At 40.4% G+C, this 25513-nt stretch overlaps 1 protein-coding gene and 1 long non-coding RNA gene across 6 annotated transcripts in view; one reads left to right on the top strand and one right to left on the bottom strand.

The window, feature by feature from the left end:
* Positions 1-7911, top strand: part of LOC133743457 (TMV resistance protein N-like) — an 18777-nt gene extending 10866 nt beyond the window's left edge. The window contains exons 7-10 of the mRNA XM_062171399.1: positions 6146-6230; positions 6325-6963; positions 7066-7617; positions 7729-7911. Of these exons, the coding sequence (XP_062027383.1) occupies positions 6146-6230; positions 6325-6963; positions 7066-7581 (1240 nt within the window). The 3' untranslated portion in view covers positions 7582-7617; positions 7729-7911. The remainder of the gene's footprint in view (positions 1-6145; positions 6231-6324; positions 6964-7065; positions 7618-7728) is intronic.
* A 2625-nt stretch (positions 7912-10536) lies between these two features.
* LOC133743458 (uncharacterized) lies at positions 10537-18790 on the bottom strand. Of its 5 annotated transcripts, none has more exons than XR_009863105.1 (11): positions 18298-18790; positions 16466-17208; positions 14605-15508; positions 14359-14514; positions 14164-14265; positions 13997-14067; positions 13725-13863; positions 13518-13638; positions 13030-13069; positions 12144-12199; positions 10537-10887 (listed from the first exon to the last, which is right to left on the bottom strand). It is a non-coding gene; the product is annotated as an uncharacterized LOC133743458 (long non-coding RNA). The 5 variants fall into 5 exon arrangements; XR_009863106.1 differs by having other exon boundaries at positions 14359-14504; XR_009863107.1 differs by having other exon boundaries at positions 14359-14460.
* Positions 18791-25513: the final 6723 nt, after the last annotated feature.

Genomic DNA, 25513 nt, shown 5'->3' with positions numbered 1-25513 from the left:
GGGTTCGATTCTTGAGAAAGCGGAATCGTGGGGATTCACGCAATTAACGAACTAAGAGCGTTCGTAAGACTTCGGACTAAGAGCGTCCGTAAGCATCGAATTTTGACCATATAAACATCATTGTTTCGGTCTAATCCAATTATTCTTGGAAATCGATTTCTTGGTAGCATAGCTCGGAAATCTTATTTATTAGTTGTCGTGGAAGTTTTAAACTCCGAAACTAATATATATCTTCTTCTTATTTCAGGATGTCGAAGCCAAAGCTTGACTTTCCTATACTTGACTCAACTGGCTCGGAATATCATAGTTGGGTCACAGATGTTGAGAACCACCTCACTTCAAAAGGGATCCTACCCGTAATTCAAGCACCAAATCCCGTACGGCTACAAATAATGCCACCGCTCTCATCTTGATGAGACGCCACATGGATAAATCACTCCGATTGGAGTACATGGCAATCAAGGATGCTAGGGAATTATGGGTTGCGCTAGAAGAGCGTTTTGGTAATATTCAGGATACCCTCCTCCCCGACTTGAAAGTTCGATGGGGCAATCTACGATTCGCCGACTTCAAGTCTGTAGCTGAATATAATTCAGAAGTTCTTCGCCTCAAAACCATGTTGGGGTTCTGTGGACAACCTGTCACAGAGCAAGAACTAATTGAGAAAACTCTCTCCACCTTCCCCGTCTCAGCTATTTTGCTATCAAAGCAATACCGAACTGAATTCAATACTGGATGGCTCACGAGGTTTCATCATCTAATTAATATTATGTCTGTAGCTGAAAAACATGATAATATCCTCGTGAAGAATTATAATTCAAGGCCTATAGGAACTAAGAGCGTTCAAGAGGCGAATTATAATAATGCACCCAAAGGAGGGCGCAAGGAGCGGAACACTAAAATTAAGGGACACAACGGACGTTTTGGTCCATATAACCGCCCTACAAAGGAAGGAAACCGCCAAAATGGCGCAGGAGCACGTGGCAACAAGGGCCAACGTGGGAGAGGGGGACACAAGGCCGCCGGCCATAGGGGTGGCGCCATTGTCCAACAAGGACGTCAATCTCGTCCTTATGCACGTGATGCATCTCAATTCAAGGGAGGAAATCGTAATGATGCATGCCATAGATGTGGATCTATTGAACATTGGTTCAAGCAATGCAATGCAAGCAAACAATTAGCTGCACATTACAAGGCATATAGAGACTTCAAAGAGCATGAAGCCTATTTGGCCGAAGGAGAAGAAGAAGATGGTGATGATGCCAACGTCAATCTCACCATAGCGGACTTCAAATCTGACAAAGAATTGCACAAGGATGCTGCAGATTTTGATTAGTTTAGTCCTTATTTTTATTTCCAAGAATTATGTAATGGCAATATGCCTTAGTCAATAAAAGACATTTGGTATTAATTCTATCTTATGTGGCGCATCTAATTAAATATGATGTCTAGGAAAGTAATTAAGATTAGTGGTACTTAAGAGAGCTTTGCTCCACCGACATCTTTCTCTACTTCCCTGGTCCTATTTGATTGGAGTTACCAAACGGATAGAATGACTACGATTTGTCTACGATTTGATTCTTATGTTGGATTAGATTTTGGTCACGAAACTTTGATGTAATCATTGGCTATTATTAATAAAGTATCGATTTATTTTTAAAATTCAATGTCTTGGACATATTTTAATTTCGAACTTTATTATTTTTCAGTATGTTTCCCGGAGAGCTAGAATGCCTCGTGGATAGTGCAACTACACATACCATCCTTCGAAATAGGCAACTATTTCTATGGATGACGCCATCTCGATCTTCCGTGACTACGATGGCTGGATCATCTCAATTGATTCATGGTAGAGGTCCAGCCCAATTTATGTTGCCAAATGGCACGAGTTTAAATGTCACCGAAGCTCTTTATGCTCCTAGGGCAGGAAGAACCCTATTAAGCTTCAAAGATATAAGAGCCAATGGTTTTCATGTGGAAACACATTGTGAGAATGGACAAGAGTTCCTTTGCATCACCTCTAATGACTACGGACATAAACGAGTCTTAGAGAAACTTATGTGTCGCTCTAGTGGGTTGTATGCAACCACTATTCGAGTCATTGAATCCAACCATGTCATGAGAGATGATTTATGGGATTCCGACACATATAGGCTTTGGCACGACCGTTTGGGACACCCAGGTCGTGACATGATGATCCGTATATTAAAGACTTCACACGGACATCCCTTTTTCAGAACGAAAGGAAGTAAAACTCGAAATTTGGATCAAGGAGGAGCACCTGCGCCTCACGGCGCCTTCCCCCTCCAAGTTCGGCCACCACTAGCCGGCGCCGCCATCCCCCTGCGGCTCAAGGGTGGCTTTGACGCCACCTCTGCTCCCCAGACTCCAATTTCTACTTCTAAAGTCAATTGTGACTTCATGGCTCAACCAAAATCCTCATTGGTTATTTCTAAAGCCCATTATTCGTTCTGCAAAGCCTGCTCTTTAGCAAAGCTAGGATCGAGACCATCCTATGCAAAGGACACTAAAGAAAATATACCATTCTTGCACAGAATCCAAGGTGATATTTGTGGACCTATTCAACCATCATGCGGACCATTTCGATATTTTATGGTATTGGTTGATGCATCGACACGCTGGTCACATGTCATGCTATTGTCCACAAGGAACGCTGCATTCGCTAAACTCCTAGCACAAATAATTAAGTTAATGGCTCACCACCCTGATCATCCTATTAAGTCTATAAGATTAGACAATGCTGGAGAGTTTACATCAAAGACTTTTGATGATTATTGCATGTCCATTGGGATTGATGTTGAACATCCTGTTCCTCATGTTCACACCCAAAATGGTCTCGCAGAAGCCGCCATTAAACGACTACAAATGGTCGCAAGGGCGTTGGTCATGCGTACCAATCTCCCTATTTCTGCTTGGGGCTATGCAATATTGCATGCAGCTGTGCTTATTCGTCTGAGGCCCACTGCCACTCAACCCTTTTCTGCGTCCCAGATGGTGACTGGGTATGAGCCTAATGTCTCACACTTACGCATATTTGGGTGCGCAGTTTATGTGCCAATTGCGCCTCCACAGCGCACCAAAATGGGTCCTCAACGACGATTAGGTGTTTACGTTGGTTATGATTCTCCAACGATTATCCGCTACATAGAACCCTTGACAGGCGATCTCTTTACCGCTAGATTTGCGGATTGTCACTTCGATGAGACAGTCTTCCCGTCGTTAGGGGGAGATAAGAACATCAATGTTCAACAGGAACGACAGGAATTGTCGTGGTCTGTCCCCACTCTGTCTCATCTTGATCCCCGAACCGCACAGTCCGAAATTGAAGTGCGGAGAATTCTCGATCTTCAGAACGTAGCAGAATCGATGCCTGATGCGTTTTCTGATATCGCTAAAGTGACGAGATCACATATACCTGCTGCAAACGTGCCTGCAAGGATTGATGTCCCTAAACGTAGTGGACATGACGCCAACTCAAGAATGCATGAGCATGGCGCCAACGTCCCATCTCTCAATGATGGTGACGTTATGGCTAGGCCCACGGCTCCCGCCAGGAAGCGCGGGAAGCCCATAGGTTCGATGGATTCTCGCCCAAGAAAGAAAGCGAGTTTGGCACAAAATAATCCATTAATCATCGATGTGAATAATCCATCTCATGAGAATATTCCGGATTATGGTTATGTCCAAGAGACATCATTGGGGGACGCTCCAATGTCAGAACCAACTCCAGAGAATAGAGAGATCTCCATAAATTACACTAGTGTACATGAGATGATGGATAGAAATTCTATGGCGATTGATGATGCATTTGCATATCATATTGCAAAAGGAATTATAGAATATGATGATATCGAACCTCGCTCTGTTGAAGAATGTCAACGAAGAGCAGATTGGCCTAAATGGAAAGATGCGATCCAGGTTGAATTGGATTCACTAACAAAGAGACAGGTATTTGGGCCTGTAACGCAGACACCCCCAAGTGTAAAGCCTGTTGGCCATAAATGGGTCTTTGTTAGAAAGCGTAATGAGAAAAATGAGGTGGTAAGATATAAAGCCCGCCTTGTGGCGCAAGGTTTCTCACAACGCCCTGGAATCGACTACGAGGAGACATATTCTCCCGTAATGGACGTTATAACGTTCCGCTACCTTGTCAGTTTGGTAGTTTCCGAAAAACTTGACATGCAGCTTATGGATGTGGTTACAGCATATCTCTATGGGGATCTAGATTCAGAGATATATATGAAGGTTCCAGATGGACTTCAATTACCCAAATCAAGTGGCTCTAAACCACGGAGCGCGTTTTCAATAAGGTTAAAACGCTCACTATATGGATTAAAACAATCCGGGCGGATGTGGTATAACCGTCTAAGTGACTACTTGATTGGGAAGGGATATATTAACAATGAAATATGCCCATGCGTGTTCATTAAAAGAACAAGTTCCGGATTTGCAATCGTAGCAGTTTATGTCGATGACATGAACCTAATTGGAACTTTAGATGAGTTGAAGGAAACTGCTAAATACTTGAAATCCGAATTTGAGATGAAAGATCTTGGGAAAACACGGTTTTGTCTCGGTTTAGAACTCGAGCACCGTAGTGATGGGATTTTGATCCATCAGTCTGCATATACTCAGAAGGTCCTAAGGCGCTTTAATGAAGATAAAGCGAAGCCTGCGAGTACTCCCATGATCGGCCGTAGTCTTGAGCCCGGAAAAGATCCGTTTCGTCCAAGGGATGAGGACGAAGAACCATTAGAGGCCGAAGTGCCCTATTTGAGTGCAATAAGCGCATTATTGTACTTAGCTCAATGCACAAGACCGGATATCTCATTCGCAGTGAACTTGTTAGCTCGACATAGCTCTGCGCCAACACGCCGCCATTGGATTGGTGTAAAGACAATCTTTCGATACCTAAGAGGTACGATTGATATGGGCCTATTTTATCCCTACAGAGAGAAGAGGAATGACGGAAGAATGGGATCGGACCCCATTAGGCAAAAAGCCACCGTCCACCATGACAACTTGGTTGGCCATGTTGCCGCCAACGCCGCCACCACCACCAAGGGTGGCCGGCCTCATCCTATCTCCCTCCATCAAAACGACAATGATGTCTTGATGGGTTTTGCTGATGCAGGGTACCTCTCTGACCCTCACAAAGGTCGCTCCCAAACGGGTTATGTCTTTACCATGGGAAGCACTGCGATATCTTGGAGGTCTACAAAGCAGACCCTTGTTGCTACTTCCTCAAATCATGCAGAGATTATTGCTCTACATGAGGCTATACGTGAATGTGTATGGCTAAGGTCTGTAATTCGACACATTCAAGGAAGTTGTGGTTTGAAGTCTACCACAGATGAACCTACATGCATTTATGAGGATAATGCAGCTTGTATTGAACAAATGAAGTTAGGTTTCATCAAGGGCGACAACACCAAGCATATATCGCCTAAGTTCTTTTATAATCAGCAACAACAATCACTTCTAAAGATTGAAGTGAATCAAATCCGATCAGAGGATAATGTAGCGGACTTATTCACTAAGTCGTTACCTAAATCCACCTTCGAGAAACATGTGAAGAGCATCGGATTGAGAAAGTTATCCGAACTCCCACGATTGTAGCAATCAGGGGGAGATATCGACATCAGGGGGAGTTATGATGTCTACATGTTCGATCTCGAAGAGTGAAGGACGTGTTGTGCTCTTTTTGTCCTTCGACCAGGGTTATTTTTATCCCACAGGGTTTTTGTTACCTGGCAAGGTTTTTAACGAGGCAACGGATGAAGCGTCACCACCAAGTTTGAGCGGCACAAGGGGGAGTGTTGAAGGAAAATCAAGTTTAGTGTGCCTTATCAAACTAGGAATAGGAATAGGGGAGAATGTTCTAGATTTCCCAATCCTACACGGATTGGTATTCCTTGTAACATTAGAACTAGTACTTTGTAATCCCTATATATAGGGCTCCTATTCTCAATAATATGATTACAATTCTCTCTACAATTTCTCTCGAATCTCTTTTTCCTTAAACAAGAATATATTTAATTTTCTGGATTAATCAAGCTTGGTTAAATGCCGCTTTTGTATTTCTATCCGCATACTTTAATGCATTTTCAATTAAATATTGCAGGGAGAAATTCATTCCACCCTTGGAAGAAGAATCCACACTTGCGCTGAGAAAGAACCTTGAGTCTGTTCTTCCAAGATTCCTTGAGGTAGATCCGTCTATGTTTCTCTCTAGCTAGTTAATTATATGATATCTCTCTTAACTCTAATCTCTATTGAATTGCACATTTTCAAATATTCCAGGCACTAAACAGTTATTCTAAAATATTCAAATTTAACCTCAAAGGAAGCCCAGGGTGGTTTGAGTTGTTTCACCTCGATACGGGTTCAAAATTGAACCTAATTCCAATCAAGCTGCCTCAGAATCCACATAAGAGCAAGAAGTGGATGGGATTTGCAATGTGCGCATCGCTTGTAGAGGAAGTGGGGCAGACAATGAAAGAGGACAACTATTGGGTAATTGTTAAACTATTTGGTACGGGTATGGCCCAAGTACTTAAGCACGTCAGGCCATTGTCAGAAGAACATCATCAACTATTGGTTATTTACATACCGCGGGCACAGATTCCCGAAGTGTCGTTCACTCAGACATTAAAAACTGAAATGGACATTGGCATTGAGGTCCATAGCCCTCATGTAAAGGTTCAAAGAAGTGGGCTCCGTAGTGTGTACCAGGAAGATATACAAGGGTTTGCTGATACAATTATCTGGTGCATGCAAAGGGAAGATTCTCTTAAATCTTACGATAAGTTGGTGGTAAAAGAATGGATAAATTTGATACAATTGCAAGGTGCCCTTTCCTTAGAGAGAGTGACAGAACGGGATTCCAGAACCCCATGGGAAAAATACTTTGAATTGCACTCACGAAAATATAGAAATTGGGTCTCTCTCTCGCACATATACATAATTTTTATTATTACTATTAGTATTATATATTTCTTCTTTTTTGGCCTTTTTGTTGACATTTGTAACTTATATTTACAGGACTGGTCTGACCCTCGTCCTGTAATTTGTTGTGGCTTCAAGAGAGCTGAAATTTACAAGTGGAAATGGTTCATGCCTTTCATCAACCAAGGCAACTCTGCAGAAATCCAACTGCCTCTGAATCTGTTCGATGATGATAATTGGTTGGGGTTTGCCGTATGTTTTCAGTTGTCCCACGACCAATATCCAAACATTAGTCATGGCAATATCGCTCTCGATTCAGAGAATGTTGTGCTTAATTATCGTCTGGACTCTGATGTTCCTTGGCACGGCTTATTTGATTTCATGATGCATGCAGATATTAAGATACCCGAGCAATCGGAATACTACGCGACTCATTTCCTTTACATACCGCGCACTAGAGTTAGTAAGATGTGGAGGCAATGCAAATTGGCCAGGATAACTTTGTGGTTCTCTAGCTCATGCTTAGCAGTGCATAGTTGTGCCCTTGGTCTACTATTTAAAGACGACGTTGAACATCTTGTAGAAACACTGGTCCTCGCCGAATTACCTTGAACATCCCCCAACATGTGCTGCCAAGTCATGGAGAAGGTATCTTGTGAGAAGCCCTTTTTTTTTTTTTTTGTCTTAAATTAATTTTGCAAGTCGCAATAACTTCTTATTTGGCTTGGCTGAAGTTTCCATATATATTTGCATTGACAGGAGGCAAAGGTCTGCAAGCAAGAGTTTCCTAATAGAGATCGAGATAAAAACGTTGTGTGATATTTCCTTAAGCTAGATCATATCTAGTGCTTAATAATGCACTGTTAAGAATTTTGTATGCTCTTACTGGAGGAGCAATCAATTTGATTAGTATTACATTGAATGACCTGTTCATTTTGTTTAGTAATGTTACTGAATGACCTGTTCATTTTGTGATTGTCCCATAAACTGATTCATGACTATTACAATATACAAGGATCCAGATTCTTAGTTCTGGTAGATTGTACCCCGAGAGTACGAAACAAAAACAGATTCCCTGGGATTTTTGTTAGGAAAACTAGAATGGAGTGTAATAGTGACCGTCGTCACAAATACATAGAATCCAGTAAACTCTTCAAGATTCAAATTACACGTAAATCTGAAGAATAATAATGTAGCATCTTCTAGGCTTCTAGCATTAGCATCTAATACTCAAATCCAGTAAACTCTTCAAGATTCAAATTACACGTAAATCTGAAGAATAATAATGTAGCATCTTCTAGCATTAGCATCTAATACTCAATTTCGAAACTCGATCGAAAACCAAGTCTACAGATTCATTGTTTTTAACATTCAAAGCCACAAACTAATACACATTCTACTGCAACGATCAGAATCCTGATCAGCTTCTGCCACTGCCAGACTTGAAAGTCTGCAAAACTATACGAGTATTATAATACGATAGTAACGAAATTCTCTTCAATATGTGATAGTAAAAAGATCTATTGACACATGACCCTAAAACTACAGCCAATTAAAAAGGAGGAGAAAAAAAAAATCTCTGATTTGCAATTCTGTATATGATTCCCAGAATGAGCAAAACTTCAATGAAGCTAATTCTCAAAAGCTTTGCAAACAAGTGTAGCAGACATTTTGAGATCTGCAATAATTAGGTAGCAATGACCATGGACTACGTCGTAGCCACTCAACCATTTGCTAACTTCGCGTCTATGCAGAGACTTGACAAATATGTTCATATTGTAAGATTTTGTGGACTTATCAATATCGATTAAGGAATGCAATAATTTGTTAACCTAGTTTGCAGAATAAGTAATCGGATTTGGTTGTGCAGTTCTTGTTCTATTCCTATTACATTAAGGAAACATAATTATAAATGGCCATATCTTGTTGCAAACTGAATATGGATATGAAGGGAGGTTGGAGAAAAAGGTGATCGAAATCATAAATTTGTGTAAGAACAGGGACATTAGATGAATGTGACTGAAAAACAGAGGTATCTTAACTATCTTTGCATATCCTCAACTGTTCCTTGAAAGGGAAGACGGTCCTCTTCTCTTGCCTATGTTTTGTTATACCCCGTTTATCTAGGAAATGTCTAAAGAGTTTCTTCGTTGAAATACATGATGATTTGGTGGTATCATCTACACTCGAGAAGCAATTCATCTGTTCCAAGTTTACGTAAAAAGAAATCATTTGCTTTTGAATGACCTCTATCTTTATTTTATTTACTAAAATCAGAAACGCGCTATGTTACTTTCAACCTCTTCTTCTTTTTCAATATCTAGCTTTGAACCAAATACTACATCTAGCGAGTCGAGAGCAACCCTAGCGCCGCAAGAGAGAGTACAACCTCCCAGCCAAATAGTTCCCTGTCCGGCGGCGGCCATGGATAGCGCCGGCTTCGCCGCGTCGTCTCTTGGCTGACTGCCGGATGGGCACTTTAATTAAAGCCCGGGGCTGAGTTCAGAAGAGGAGGTGTTTGCCTTGAGGTTTGGAAAGTTGGCTTTGATGGCAGGTTTGGAAGGCCTTTTTGGGCGGCTGTAGCTTCTGTGCAGGGACGGCGAGACCCGTCGGCATGGATCTGGATGCGGCTGGACGATGGGGCGGCGTGTGGGTCTTGGGGCTGGTGCATCGACTGTGGCTCGCGGGGCTCGGGGATGTGCTGGCTTGGTGGAGATCAGCGGCGTGGCTCGTGGTGCGGTTGGCATTGTGGCGGGGCTTGGGCGGCGCGGGTTCGTGGTGACGGGACCCTTGGGTAGAGCTGCACAGGCGGCTGCAGGTGTGGTGGACGGGTGGACTGGACTTGGGTCAACCCTGGCTTGCTGGATCTTGAGATGGGCTCTTCTCTTTGGGGCTGCCCTATTGGGCCTGTTATTTAGGTTAGGGTTGTTGTAGCCCTAATCCTTTTTTCTTTGTTTTTTAGTTCGTCTATTTACAATAAGGTTCCGTTTTCGGGACAGTCTAGGCACTTTTGTGCATTTAGTTTTTTGCATTTGGTCTAGTCTTGTCGACTTAACTCTCAGTGGATCTAGGTGTACACCAATTGAGGTCTCTAGGCAGCTAGGTTTATTGGTTAAAGAGTTAGGTTTCTAGCGCCTCCGGCGTAGTACCAAAGGGGGATCCCCGCTATGTCTACGTATTGATTGTACAATGAGTGGGTCTAGTTTCTATGTACCGCTGTGGGTACTACCACTATCTTCTTGTCTGTTAATGGTAGCGGAAGGGTATGTAATGGCCTATTCTGGCTTTCGATGAATATATTTTCGCCTACTGGCTCCATTCTCAAAAAAAATATCTTTGAACCAAACTTCGTGCATGTCATCCAAAACTCAAATTCAATGCACAGAAAACGATCCAACTTTCATGTCTGCTCTTAGCATGTCCAAACGCTCAGTTTGTATTGCTTCTGAATGAACCTTTTAGAGCTTCATTTTCGTGTCTCGACTAAACTAGTTAGTAAAGCCCGCGCGATGCTGCGGGTCTTTTAGTTGTGTTAATAATTGGTGTATCGTTGTAAAAAAATTCAAATGAGAAAATAAAGAAGAATAGCAAAAAAGCCCTTACGTACATTGATTAGTAGGTGTACAAAATGTCTGCTGTTTTTGTTGATTGTTTTTCAAGGACCATTAGTATTATAAAAAAACATAGAGAATGCTCCTGACAACCGCTGGTTATATGCACACAGCATATATAACATTGTTCTTCATGGACCGCTAGCATTACAAAAACATAGAATGGTCTTTATCACAAAAAGTTACGCAGCATGACAAAAAGCAAAAGAAAAAGGGTTGTAGAGCAGAATTGTCTTCTGTGTCAGATTGAACCAATGCATTTGTGCTGGTCTGATCTGATGGTGTTGCTACATCTTCAAAGGTGTCACTGAAATATACAGAGCACGTGAAGGTTATATATAAAAGATTGTGTCATTAACTAAGGGACAGCTAAATTGAATGGACCGCGTAGATAAAACGCAGAAGCCAAGTGGAAAAGATTGAAACTGCACACAATGAGTACAGTCCGTAAATGCATACTGAAGTATAACTACTATAGACAATAATAAAAGAAAAAATGAACGAAAGAAAATAATGAGCAGACCACTTCATTGTTGTGATTGCATTTAATTTGTTGCTAAAAATAGTCACCTACAAATCTGGAAAAAGAATGAATCATTGGATATAAGGAAAAAAAGGAAGAAGAATGAATCAGAAGAAATTGGACATAAAAAAAAGTATTCATAAGATTGAATGCAAAATCAAACAGACCTTAATTGCAACATATCTGATGCCATAGATAACCACATAAATAAATGACAATGAATTGTAATTCAAATGTTCAAGAGCCACAACAACAAACTAAAAACTGAAAACAGTAACAAAAATAAAATTACTTAACTTCAAAAAGGAACTCAGTAATAGAAGACAATGGCAACCAAACACAAAAACAATTCAGATCTCGACACTTAATAGCAGACTACCAAGACTTTGAATGAAGAATACAAACCAAGGGGTATAAGCATCAACTCATAAACTATAAAGAAGGTCAGAGTTAGGTTAGAAGGGAATACTAAACTTATCCCTCCGAAATTAAGAGAATAAATCCTTATTCCAAACTATAAATAACTTGACTAAAAAGAAGAGAAATCTTAATTAAATTTGGAAACAAAAGAAAACAATCCAAACACTGCACTAATTAACTTAGTCCTTATACGTTAAGGATAATGAATCCTTAATCCAGTCTAAGAGAAAAGAAGGGGTATGATGCCTATTGCATTATGTATATAAAGCTCTCTCCTTGATCTCATACTGCAATTGCACTAATCTGAAAACAGCTTAGGAAATTTGGGGATTTTTCTTGAAGTTGAGGAGTTCATCAAATGACCACTAATGGAGGACGTACTTGTACAAAACAGCTTCCAAGCCCCTCTCCTCTAAGAAATGCCAAATTCTTTAAGGCAAACATGAGAATTTTGGTTACTGGAGGAGTTGGGTTCATTGGCTCTCACCCTAATTCTTAATGTTACAATACCCTAAACATTGACTGAGACACTTTATACAGAGAGAGACAATACAATGTAATTGATCAAGAAACTTGAGATATATATACATATGGAGGAAATAAGGATGTAGATCATTTACCTTTGCAGTTATCAGATCTATTAAAGGATCAAGCTTTTACTCAATCACACAATTACCTGCAAACAAAAATGGAAGAAAATAGTGAACTTAAGTGTGAGCCAGGTATGTAAATGGAGGATGATATATTCCTCTGGTTTTTATTTATTTTTATTTTTTTTATTATGCGAGTGGTAGTTAAAGTTGCACTCCAACGGGTGGTATTTGTGAAGCAACAATGTCAGGAACAATTCTTCGATTTGTTTAAAGCTCAATGACTACCCTCAGGGTTCAGAGAAAGAAAAATTGAAAAACAGAAAAATCTGCAATTCCAGACTAATAGTCAAAATAGTGGAGAGCAATCATAACTCTCGCATTTGGATCAACTGATAATATAATTGGAATACCTATATATAAGGACCACTTTTATTCACTTGAACTTACAAATACAAAATCAACTTCCTCCAAATCGTTTGTTGAAAAGCAAACAACAAAAACAAAAGAAATTATAAACTGCACCACACAGGCACACATGACATGCATATTAACCCCAAAAAACAGGTTCTTGCCTATGACTTGATCCATGCCATGCAACACAAAGTTAAACTAACATCGATGCATCTAACTATAGGTCCCGTCAGTCCCATACCCAGGGGTATTGAGCTACACAGAAGGAAGCAATTGCAGTTTACTCAAGGCACAACATGCAATAATAAATATCAACAAAAAAAAGTTGCTGAAAGAAAAAGATATACAAAATCTGCAAAACCAAGACTTTGATCGAGTCTCAGCCAAAGACTCAGTCCTGCAAGCCTGAGAATATACATGAACCTTCAAGCATGAGCGTGGAGAAGAAGGAACCAATCAAACCAATGGATCAACACAAACATTATTGATGAAGAAAAATTACCAGCTAAGGAATCCTTGTGCTCCAACCAAATAGTAGCCAACTGCAAGACAACCATAATAGACAGAAATCAGATAAATTCAAAGTCTTCAGAGCCAATGAACACAAAAGAAAATCTGAATTTACCCCTAAAACTAATTATCTTTGCTGCTTGATCAAAACCCAATTGTTAACCATGTTCTACCGTACAATTTGTTATATAAATAGGCAAATGCTCTTTTCCATTATGGATAGCAATAGTATGCCCGATCATTGTAGGTATGATGGTAGACGTTCGAGACCAAGTTATTATTATTATTATTTCCTTTTCTGCTTTTGTGTTAATTCGCTACAAAAGGATCCTTTGCTATCAAAACAGGAGAGTTTTACATGTACCGTGTCTTAATTCTCTAGTGTATAATAAAATAAACCATCTATAATTCAACGTGATCTTCAGATAAAAAGTTCAAGTTTATTTCAAAAGAAATGGCCAAAAATTGAATTGAAGGTACCTGTGGCATGTCAACTGCATATCTGATTTTATCAGATGTAATTGAGAGGGGTTCAAGAAAGAGCCATTCCCCGCTGGCTGGTAAGATTGACTAACACATTGTCTAGTCTTTTTAGCTGCACCTGCATTGATACAACATATCAATTACATATACTTTCAACTCCATTATATCGAATGGAAGAATAAATTTTGAAGCATTCTGACTCACCAATTTAGCTCTTTCCTGTTGACAATAATTCAATGGCCTCTCCTATTTTGGTGGCTTGTTTCTTTGCCAAGGCCTCTTTAGAAAGTACTGCAAGAGGCTTATCAAGAGCTGAAGAAAGTTATTTGGGTTGGTAGAACGTCTTTTCCATGCAAAGATAGAAAATAGTCTGGGTTGGTATTCAAGTTCAAGATATTTAAAGTAGTTACGTTGAAAATACTGAACTGCCAAGATAAAAAGGAAGTTTAATAGAAGAAGAAATCCAAATACAGTACCAGCGTTCTGGGAAGAGTCCTCAAGACTTCAAGACCATTACTCCTAAAGGTTCTGTTGAGTTGTTAGGAATCTGTAAAAAGATACATATTAGCCAGATGACATATTTCAATTAATTCTCACTTGTTCTTCAACTTATCTTCTATTCGAGTCATACAGTGATGCTTACATGTCTCCAACTTCTTCCAAGAAATTGATTGCAGTGGCTGTCATTTAGTCCAAACGATATCGGTGACAGCTAATATCCCCACACCACCAGCTTTTCATATCTCTGGATCACAGAAAGAAATTCTTTTACCATCAAAGTATATCAGTTAACCAAAGAGAAATTAAAAATAAGACATTAAGTGCAAGTAAGATTCACCTCGTGATAAGATGAATCCAGAAGACACTTGCCTAATTCATTAACATGCACCAAAATCCAGAAGACGACGCAATCCCAACTTAACATGGTGCATTCCCCCTCCTTCAAATAGTTAGAAGTGGAGGTGGGCAAAATCAATAACATACCTAGCAAAGCCTCCATTACCCAAACCCCAATTCAGTGAAATATCAAATTTCACAGCGATTTTTAAAGAATTTGTTGGGAAGAAAAAAAATCAACAAATACCTCTTACAACTGGGATGGGCTCATCACATCCAAGAAGGCTGCAATCCCCCTCACTCCGATGAAAACCAGCTGGCCTAGAAGCGGATAAAAAAGTCGTTGCCTTTCGCTCTCCCTCTCTCTTCTCGTGCGAAGCAAAGAAGAACAGAGAGAGCGTCGTGCTTAACCTTTCCCACCCTCTCTCACTCTTTCTATTCCTGGAGATGTCTTTCTACAGACCGAACACACAGCAGTGGCAGGCTGCAAACACCTGTCGGGGGCAACAACGTGAAAGTAGGAAAAATAGAGGGGCAAAATAGCCAGCACACTGTTCATAAGCGCGTTACTGTTCATAAGTAGAGAGAGTAAGGTTGTTCTTCTTTTTTTGCCTTTTTGAAAGATTGTGCTAATAGAAGACTAGCAAGAAAATTAGACTTTCAAAGTTTAAAATACATTTCATGTCATCCCAAGTTCAGTTTAACTGTTATAATGCTGCTACTCTACACACGATAGAGCACGGAGAACGTCATAGAGTCGGTTTGGGCCCGTCCCTCAAACTGAACCATGACTAACAAAGTAAAAATGAACATCCTCTTGGTCCGGATTCTCCTGTATTAGATTTATCCGAAAGTATGAAACAAAAACACATTCCCTGCCACTTTTATCAAGGAAAACCAGAATTCCAGAATGGGATGTAGTACCAAACCATCACAATTACATTGAATCCAATAAACACGTAAAGATTTAAATTACATGTAAACCTGAAGAACAATAATATAGCATCTTCTAGCATTAGCATCTACACTCAGTTTCCAAACTTGAAAACCAAGTCTACAGATTGATTGTTTTGACGTCCAAAACCACAAACTAGACAGACCAGAATACACACATTGTATAATCCTAATCAGCTTCTGCCAGACTTGAGAGCCTGCAAACAGATACTAAACGAGTATCACAATATGATAGTGACGAAAATTCTTCATTATATGATAGTAAAAAGAATTATTGAGTATTGACTTGTACAGATTCCATCTACTTCATACCTGATATTCTCTTTAACCCCAAGTAACCGATACAACTATAGCCCAGTAAAATTCTGTATCTGATTTGATAGTACTCAAGATTATGAGTAACACTTGCTTCTTAAAATCTATACAAACAAAACTCAAAGGAGTAGAAAACTTTTGGAGTTCTGCAATAGTTAAGCTAGTGATGACCGTACAGGACAACGTCTTAGCCAGTCAACCATGGCTATGCAGAGTAATCAATAAGATATTCGCATCAGTTCAATCTATCCGGAAATCTTTTGTTTTCTCAATACAAGATTAATTAGCAGTTTACTTAGGCTAGAGAACCAAAAGTCAAAGCAAACAAGCTCCTAATTGTAACAATCCTAGACAAAAACAAACTATCCTCTTTCTGGATCAAAAACTCAAGGGATTCACACTGTGAGTTAAATTAAATGTATCCCAAATCAATTTATTAGGTTTCCAATAATGAAACAATTTATTCTAAGAAATTTACAAGTAGTTTTCTGAATGAACTGGTTTAATGAAATTGATTAAAATGATGTCCGCCTAATAAGAATTTAAACCCAAGATAATGGGAGTGAAATATGAAAGAACAACTTTCAGCATAACATAGAGACATAATGAACAAGTTATTAAAGAAAATCTACCTGTAAGAACTGTTAAAGCTACATGAGAACAATTTAGTTACATTGGTTGCCAATGGAGTGGCAAAGCAGTGTTAATGGTTGAAACCCACAACAGAAAAATGAGGTTTCAACAATTCATGATTTTGAAACTGACTTATGTGCAGAATTTGTAGGCAAATTTTCATCTAATGATTCAACAATTCAAATCAATTAGGCAGATGAGATTACCTGTACAGTAACTTAACTGCATGACATAGCTGCCACAAGTAGTTTACAAAGTACAAGCTTCAACAGCTGAGACTCGAACATCAATCCTTTCAAGCAGTTTGGTATAAGAAAGATCCAGTTGGTTGTTCAGAAGTTCAGTTTCATTATACCCTATATTGCCACCGTCCCCAGTGCAACCAACAGCATTGACACCTTCAAGTTGAATGGTCTGACAAAAGAGTTGAAAAGAACTTCTTCCGACCTTTGTCGAGTTGCAGTTTCGGTTCCCATCAAGTTCCATGCCAGAGGAATGTGGACTACTCTGGCTATCTGGTGATAATTGATCAGACTGTGGACTTCCAATGTTCAACTCAGTAGACACCCTCTTCAACCTTGGCACCATGTTGTTGTTGCCAAAGGAATTATAGGTGCACATCCGAGGAGAATTTTCATTTAACAAATGAGATACATTGGATACACAGAATGGCTCCCTGCATGCCAGCAGGAAAAATGCTATAGTTCAACAAGGAAGCGTTGAATTGCCCCATTGGTGAATTAGCTGCTCCGGTCATAGGTATCATGAATTCTTCCTCTCCATTTCTCAGCAGCCCAGGATTCAGTGGAGCTCTGAGTCTATTTGTGGGGGGATATACAGTATGAAGTGAAGGTACAGTATGAAGAGAAGGTGTTGATGCAACAAAGTCAACTTGCCATGGGCTCACCCTCTTAGCATTCGGCAGAACTTCAGGTTCATCCCATGTAACCTATTATATAGAGACTATTAGATAACTAAATACTAGGCATGAACTATAAAACATAAAATAGTATATGCTAAAGGCAATGAGTTCAGCATACGACAAAATGTAAAATTTTAAAACATCCACGCATATTTCTACAGAATTATTCTACCTATATATAAACAACCACAGTAGAACTGGTGTGTGTGTGTGCATTGTTATGTTAGCATGCCTGATATAATAGGTTACTCTTAGTCTCAGGTAGAACTCAATGTGAAGCATCGAAATTCTGATTTCCTGAATTGTGAACAAAGATGGAAAACAAATAACCATGTGAACAACTTTGATTCAGGTTGTAGATTCTGGTTTGCTGAACTGTGAACACAAATGGAAAACAAATTTCTAAACGGATTCAATCAAGGGAAACATTTTGAAAGAGCATACCCTCAACTCTCTAACACAACATTCTATGGATACTTATAATCTACAACCTGAATCAAAGTTGTATTCACATGGTTATTTCTTTTCAGACAGGAAGTTTGCTCTTTCCTTTTCTTTTTTTTTTTCCTTTTCTTCTTCAAGACAAAACTAATGATTTTAACACAAATGATATCAAATATTTGAACAGTCAAGGCTGCAGAAAAATTGGTGTAATGCATATATTATCACAGAGGTACTGACCAAGTAACTCGTTACATTCCCACTTCTCCTCCAACATGTACTATAGAGCAATTCAGGCTGAGTTGCTTTATTGAAGATCACATATTCTCAGAAATCTTAACAGTAATATCGCAACAAGCAGAAAATATAAAAATCAAAGCCACAACAGTAGTATCTTCTGGAATACAACTAGAACATAATAACTGATTCATTCAAATATGAAAATAATCATTGAAAGTCTATCTCCAAATCAATCATTGATATGCACAGAAAACTACATCCAACTGGATCTACATTACAGTAAAATGTGCCGTGTAAACATCAAATGAGTTTCGCAAGCCTGCATCAAATGAGAAGCTAATAACAAGTGCAATGCAATTGCCTCTACATTTCCTTTCACTCAATCAGTTGTTAATATAAATTCAAAGCCAAAAGCTGAGGAGAGAAATGAAATACCTGAAGCATACACCTTCAATGCCTTCTCCACAAAGCCGGCCCACCCAGCTTTCGGATAATACACCACCTCAAAAGGCATGTCCTGCGCCGCCGAAAGCCTTCTCTTAAAGCCGTCAGTTCCAGAACCTTCCTCCTCCGACTTCAGCCCAATGTGAGAGCTCTACCTGCTGCAATCGCCGCCGGGGCTGGCCCTCACGGTCCGCCTTACCCCGACCTACACCTCCCCGCCTCTGGAGCTCATAAACACCACAGAATCGCCGGCGACGAGCATCTTTTGTGGTTGACGAACTTGCTGCAGCCGGTGGTGAGCAAGTGCCTCCGGGGAGTTCCGTGGTAGATGTAGCGGAAGTCCCAAACGTCGCAGTGCAGGTCGGTGACGGAGAGCGTCTGGACCGGAGGTAGCAGTGAGTAGCCATATTTGCATTGACAAGAGGCAAAATCTCCAAGCAAGGATTTCCTAATGGAGGATAAGATTTATGAAAAAGGAATTGAAAGTGGGTGATGTTGTGTTATTGCTGCTGAGGGAAAAGCACCCGTGGTTGCCTTTACCTCAGAGTCTTGGGTAAAAAAAAATAAAAAATAAAAAACATCCGGTCTTAATGGGTTCCTTGAAAAGAAAAGAAAAATTATGTTTTTTTTGGGAATGAAAAATTATGTTTACAGCCTTACAGGTCTTAATAGATTTTAACAGGTTCTAACAGATAACCCGCAAACATGCCGGATTTAGTCCGTGAAACCCATTAAGCTAACGGGTTCTTATTGTGTTGGCCCTTTAAGAACCCAATCAATTAAAAACCCGTACAGTATCCGCAATATACCCGCACATTATTAGGCCTACTGTTCTAGCATATGTTCAAGCCTATTTGAGTAAGGATGACTTTCAGGAGTTTTAGATGTTTTCTAGTTTATTTATACAACACAATTGTATGCTGGCAGGTGAAGCTAGATGCTAATTTTTTTTTTTTTTTAGGAGTGGAGGTTGTTGCTGCTTTGAATTAGATGCTAATCTTCCACCTATGGTACTGATAGTGTGACCAACCATGAGAGGGCAATCTTTTGACAATGTAACTGGTAATATGACAATCCAAACGTCTTCCACGTAAAAAATAAGCCAAATAGATATCAATGTTCTGCAAAAGTAACCCATGAACCAAGAAAAGAAAAACCAAATGAAAATAAATACCAAAGCCCAAATCCAGATCTGATCCGGCATCCAAATCCAGACCCAGCCCCAGGCTTAGGCCCAAATTCATATCCAACCTGGATCCACATGCCGCCAGACGCCCTGAACTCTAAAATCCAGATCCGCCGCACACGACCACGACAAGGGACGGGTTGCCCTGCCCCTGCTGTTGGTGTTGGAAAATTTAGTCGATGGATGCTACTTCTGTCACCAGATTTCACCTCCTACAAGTTCTCAAAAATACAATATATTAGTAATAAATAATAATCATAATATTATTGTCATAATAGATTAAATAACAATGATTATAGAACTTATCTCTTGGATTTATAGGTTTCCGAAAGACACATTACTCGAAAAGAGTTTAAGGTTGAGGCGTGTAAACACTGCCTTTAAGAGTAGATTTCGCCCCTCGGAGACAATGTCTATGTGTAGCAGGTTTGTGGCGCCCTATCCTCCAGGGTACAACAACCTCGATCCTTGTAGGTGTACACTCACAATACTCGGATCGTATCGAACAGCTTGAAACTTTCTTTTGGTGGAATAGATAATTTAAAGGAAACACATGAATACTTTGAGCTCGGAAAGGAAACAAAGGAGATTGAATTCCTTGTTGTATATTTTTATCTGGAAAGCTAGGGATTATATATATGGCAGGAATGATCAATGCGATGACAATTTAACAATAGCAATTAAGCTATGTAACTTATGTAACCGAAAGGAATATTATAACATTGATTAGGAAGAATCAAAACGTCAAAATAGGAATGACATTTAAACTCTGTAACTTATGTAACAGAAAGGCAATATATATCTTGACATTGATGAGTAAACCAAAACGGAAGAAAGCAAATAAAGAACCACCATAATTGCAGACTTTGAACAAATGAATGATATATGAGTAAACTGATAAAATCTTTGTGTCAATCACAATCAAAGAGAGTTAATGACTATTGCCATATGCAATTAAAGGTCCAATGGAGGTTTCAAATATAGCTGGTATTTTGAAAAATATTCTAACTAAATTCCAACAGTTGGCTGACAAAGGCCCGACCTGCCAGCCGCCGCGTCCCTCGTAGTACCCCGTTCCACCACCAATCTCAAATAGCTATTCCACCACCTGATCCTCCAATTGCGGCGCTTCCACCCACCAAAACTCTGATGGCATCGAAATTCAAAACCCTACTGCAAAGAAAAAGTCCTGACCAAGCAACTGCCACCGCAGTTGGTCCCCACCTCGCATCGCAGGCCTCCCAAGGCCTCCATGTTCATGGAGGAAAATTCAGAGATGGACCGCGAAGGCAGCCACTCTCTAGCCTAACAGAATGCCAGGTTATAGCTCTTAATAATTTTCTAAGAATCTAAAATTAGTTTACTAAAAATTCGTAGTGAAATTAACTTTCAATTAAGTTAAATGTTAGCTAATTTGGTTTTTTTTTTTTTTTAATCTCTGTCCATGTAACTTAAATTTGTATTTGATCGTTATTGTTTTTAGGATTAAATACTTGTTACTCCTCAAACTTTTGCCTGAAAAACAGTTTAGTCCCTCGCCTTTCAAATTAAACAGGATAGTCCTTATTCTCTCTAATTCTCATATAACAAGTCCAAATTGATCCGAAATGACTATTATGCCCCTCATTTTCTATTTTTATTATTATTTTAATTTTTTTCTCTATTTTTTTAATTTTTCTCCCCTTTTTTTATACTCTCTCTCTCTCTCTCTCTCTCTCTCTCCCTCTCTCCCTCCCTCCCTCCCTCCCTCCCTCCCTCTCTCCCTCGACCACTCTTCTTCTTCTCTTCCTCTGCCATCACCGGAGACCACCACTTCCGGCCACCAGCTCACCACAATGGGCCAGGCCGGCCTCACCCTCACTGCGCCGCTCCTCTTTCCTCCTCCTCCTCCGCCGTCCGATCAACCCCACTTGAACGTCACCGTCCACATAATCCTACACCTCCACTTGGGCATAGGGTTCTTCCTCTCCTTCCATCCCAACAGAGCCAATTTGGTGGCCACAAACTCAATCAGCAACGAAACCCCAAAGATCACAAGCCTCAGAATCGCGATGGGGAAGCAAACCCCGATCTTTAACCACTCATAAACCCCTCCGATTTTCAAAGTATAACCTGATGATCTAATGTCAATTAAGCTCATACGTAACGAAAAGTAAGGCCATGAACTAACCAAACCAACAATCAATAACAAATGATCAGCAATTTCGTGTTCGCTTTCAGTAAGTAGGTGACACGAATCTATGGTGTGGCCGGCCTCGAACGATCGGACACCCGAGAAGATACAGAATCCGATCGGTACAAATCAGACCCAGAAGCCGGTTTCGCCTTCGCCTACTTCATCCTCCTCGGTGGCATCTCCTGAGGTGTTCAAAGCAGTTGCTGATGGAGGCCGCATCAGCCATTTCAGAAGGAAAATCTGAGGCGGCGGTTGAGATCCTCACGCTCCTGACCCAAGTCACAAACCCAAGACCCAATTCGGAGCAAAGATTGCTTGAGTTCATGGCTTTGGCGTTTAAGTCCCCGATTAACCCAGTAGATAATCCGTTGCCGGTGCAGAGCTTTTTACCAAGAACACAAAGGATTGGGAAGATGAGAAGATGAGAAGTTGTTAGAGGACGGAGGACGGAGGAGGATTGAGAAGATAAGTTGTTGGATAGATTTGGTTTTAGGCTTTGGAGAGAGAGAGAGAGAGAGAGAGAGAGAGTATAAAAAAAAGGGGAGAAAAATTAAAAAAATAGAGAAAAAAATTAAAATAATAATAAAAATAGAAAATGAGGGGCATAATAGCCATTTCGGATCAATTTGGACTTGTTGTATGAGAATTAGAGAGAATAAGGACTATCCAGTTTAATTTGAAAGGCGAGGGACTAAACTGTTTTTCAGGCAAAAGTTTGAGGAGTAACAAGTATTTAATCCTTGTTTTTATAACTGTTTCTTTGCCAATAAAAGTTTGATAATGAGAGAAGGCTATTCTTGTACGATTTATGGTTTTGGCATTTTAAGTAGAGTTGCTAACCATTAAACACGGTTTGGACTTTGGAGCTGCTTAAAGTCATGGAAACTTGCACATACAGATAATCGAGTTTGTTGGAAATACCGAAATATGTGACTTAGATTAGAGTTTTTTGAAATACAGGTCAATTGCTCTTGACTACGTGGCCCACATAATGGAATAGATTCGTCATGGGGCATGGTGCTTCGTCGACATTTCCACGCTTTGCTCCACTCAGTTTCGATGCAATCATTTCCCGGAGAGACTTTAGTACACCGCGGTGTACATACACGGCCCATGTGCAGCAAAGGTGATTGGATGGTCCATATATTGATAGCCAAGCCCACGTATCACACGGATGAGATAGGATGTGCACTTCCATCATATGGTTCAGATTATTGTGCACTTCCACCCGCCGTGCACTGAAGAATTTTCGATCATTTCCTCTTTCTTTTGCAACAGTCCCTCTTCAGACTTTTTAACATTCTAACGCAAGTTCCCACTAGGGCTGGCATTTTGGGCCGAAGCAACCGAGCCAGCTGGATTTCGAACCGGCCCGAACTGATTTGGGCCGAAAATTCGGCTTACTGATTTTCGGCTCGGCTAAGCCGTACCGTATGGCTGCCTTCGGCTCGGCTACGGTACGAGCATCTGCATACTGTCGGTATACCGTACTGACCGTATGTATGCGTATTACCGAATAAATCCTAAAATATAGCAAGAGGCAAGGTTCGAAACCCTGACCTCCTGCATGAAAGCTCCGCTCCCACCCACTAAAGCACGAGCTATCCTCAATAATATATGTACAAATATTATATTTATTTTATCTTTAACTCCAACATACCAATAATTCCAAAAATAGATAAAATGTAAGAGGGCTAATTCGAACCTCCCACCTCTATCGAAAAAACTCAACCCATCACCACTGGACCACGAGCTGCTTTCAATATGGTATATACAAACTTTATATTTATAACTTCATATACAATATAAATAAACCACAACAAACAGAGAGGATTAGATTCGACTTCATCTCTTTCATCCTCATCGAAAGTTCCCGTCTTTCCTCCTCTTCTTTCTTCTATTTCTTCCGTCTCTTATTTTTCTGCTTCACCATCATCATCATCATCATATCACCAACAACATAATCAAATCCTTATCATTAGCGTCATCAATCCTTATCAATAATCCCATTAACACAACAATTGGTTGTCTGCAACTGGAATACAATCAACACAGCAATTGGTTGTCTGCAACTGGAATATATATAATCAATCGGGCTTTTCTCTAATCTATCTATTCCTTAATCTTCGTCCTCTAATCGATCTATAATATATGGTACCCAACTTCAATTTTAGATTGGCATCCCAATTTTGACTCGTTTGTTTTCCAGAAAGTGATTCTCTCTCCAAGTAGCATCATCAGATCATCGTTGTCTTCTCTGGGTTTTCATGCGGTTACCAAATACCAACCGATAGCAAAACGAGATCTCGGTTACCGACTACTCGGTATACCGATTATATCGGACGGTAACGGTTTCAAAATTTGGCAACCGAAGGAGGTCGGTTCGGCAGCGGTTGACGAGAAAATACCTCGGTTTAGTACCGAATCCAGCCCTAGTTCCCACCATTTCCGACCTGCATCTTCTTTTCTTCTTTGGCGAAGACACACCAGCGTCACTTCTAGATGTACGGCTTGGGTTACAGAATTTCAAAGCAATTTCAAACAGTAAAAATACATGAGAAAAATGCACCATCAGTGCCTCAACTCTTGTGCACCGGCCAAGTTGATACCCGGACTCTCAATTGTATCAATGTGATACCTGAACCCATATTTTGCTATCAACGAGGTACTTCCGTCACATTTCACTTACGGCTTCGTCAGATGTCTGACGTGGCAAACATGTGGACCCCAAAAATGCTATGAAATGACTTAAATGACCCCAGACTCAACCAAACCTTGATTTCCCGCCATTTTCCATAGGGGATGACCACCATGCCCTCCGTCGTCATTTTCCAGAACCGCCTGCCTCTCCGACTTCCACTACCTCAGCTCTAAGTTTAAGCATACAAAATGTTCAATGCGATTTCGATTTCAGCTCAATCCAAAGTTCCAAACTTTACTAAAGCAATGCTCCATTAAACCAAAACCCAGTTCTCTAATCACAACCAAAACTCAACAAATTGCTAAAACCTAGTTCTCCAATCACAACCAAAACGCAACAAATTGTACACAAACCTTCAACAGGGTACGAAGCAAATTAATTAGGGAAAGTGAGGTTGAAGAAGATAAAGAAAAGGGCCCAGAATGCAGATGGTATGAATGCATTGCCATTGTAAACCAGACGCAAACAGATGCAGGTGCTCCACTATCCCAAAAATCTCAGAGCTTCAAATTAAATTGTAGCAATTCCACTTGCAAGTATTGACCAAAATTGAAATTCGATAACAAACTAAAACCAAATCTGGAAAACAATATATTATCCAATCAATTGACATTTAACATCATTCAAAATCAAAACACCATCTGTTAAACATAGACTCAAGCTTTATGCTTTCTTTCCTTAGGAGCTAGATCAAGAACCCATTAATCAATGCTTGCCCAGAAATCACTTACAGCGACTTGACGGTGAACTCGAGGCTCTGGTGGGGCGGAGGCGGCGACGTACTGGCAGCCTGTACCGGCCGGCAAGGCGGCTGCCTCTCCTAAAAAGAGGACGACCGATTCCAAATCAAGATGGAGAAGCAGATCTACGACACGGTCGACGAGGACGAATACGACGCGATCATTGCCAAGCGCCGCGAGGAGTTCGGGGACTTCATAGAGGACGATGAAGGCCTAGGGTACCGCGACGACTGTGAGGAAGATGACTGGACCCGCCGCGGGCTTCAGAAGTCGGATGAATCAGACGGCGATATGAGGCCTAGGAGGAGGAAGAAGGTGGAGAAGAAGGAGAAAGAGAAGGAGCCGCGGCCCAAAAAGCCCAATTCGTCGCTTACAGCGGCGGCGGTGATGATGGGGAAGCAGAG

The sequence above is a fragment of the Rosa rugosa genome, chromosome 4, assembly GCF_958449725.1.
Source record: "Rosa rugosa chromosome 4, drRosRugo1.1, whole genome shotgun sequence".
In the NCBI taxonomy this organism is placed as follows: domain Eukaryota; kingdom Viridiplantae; phylum Streptophyta; class Magnoliopsida; order Rosales; family Rosaceae; genus Rosa; species Rosa rugosa.
The sequence above is the reverse complement of the archived record's forward strand: the minus strand, read 5'-3'. Positions and strand labels throughout refer to the sequence as shown.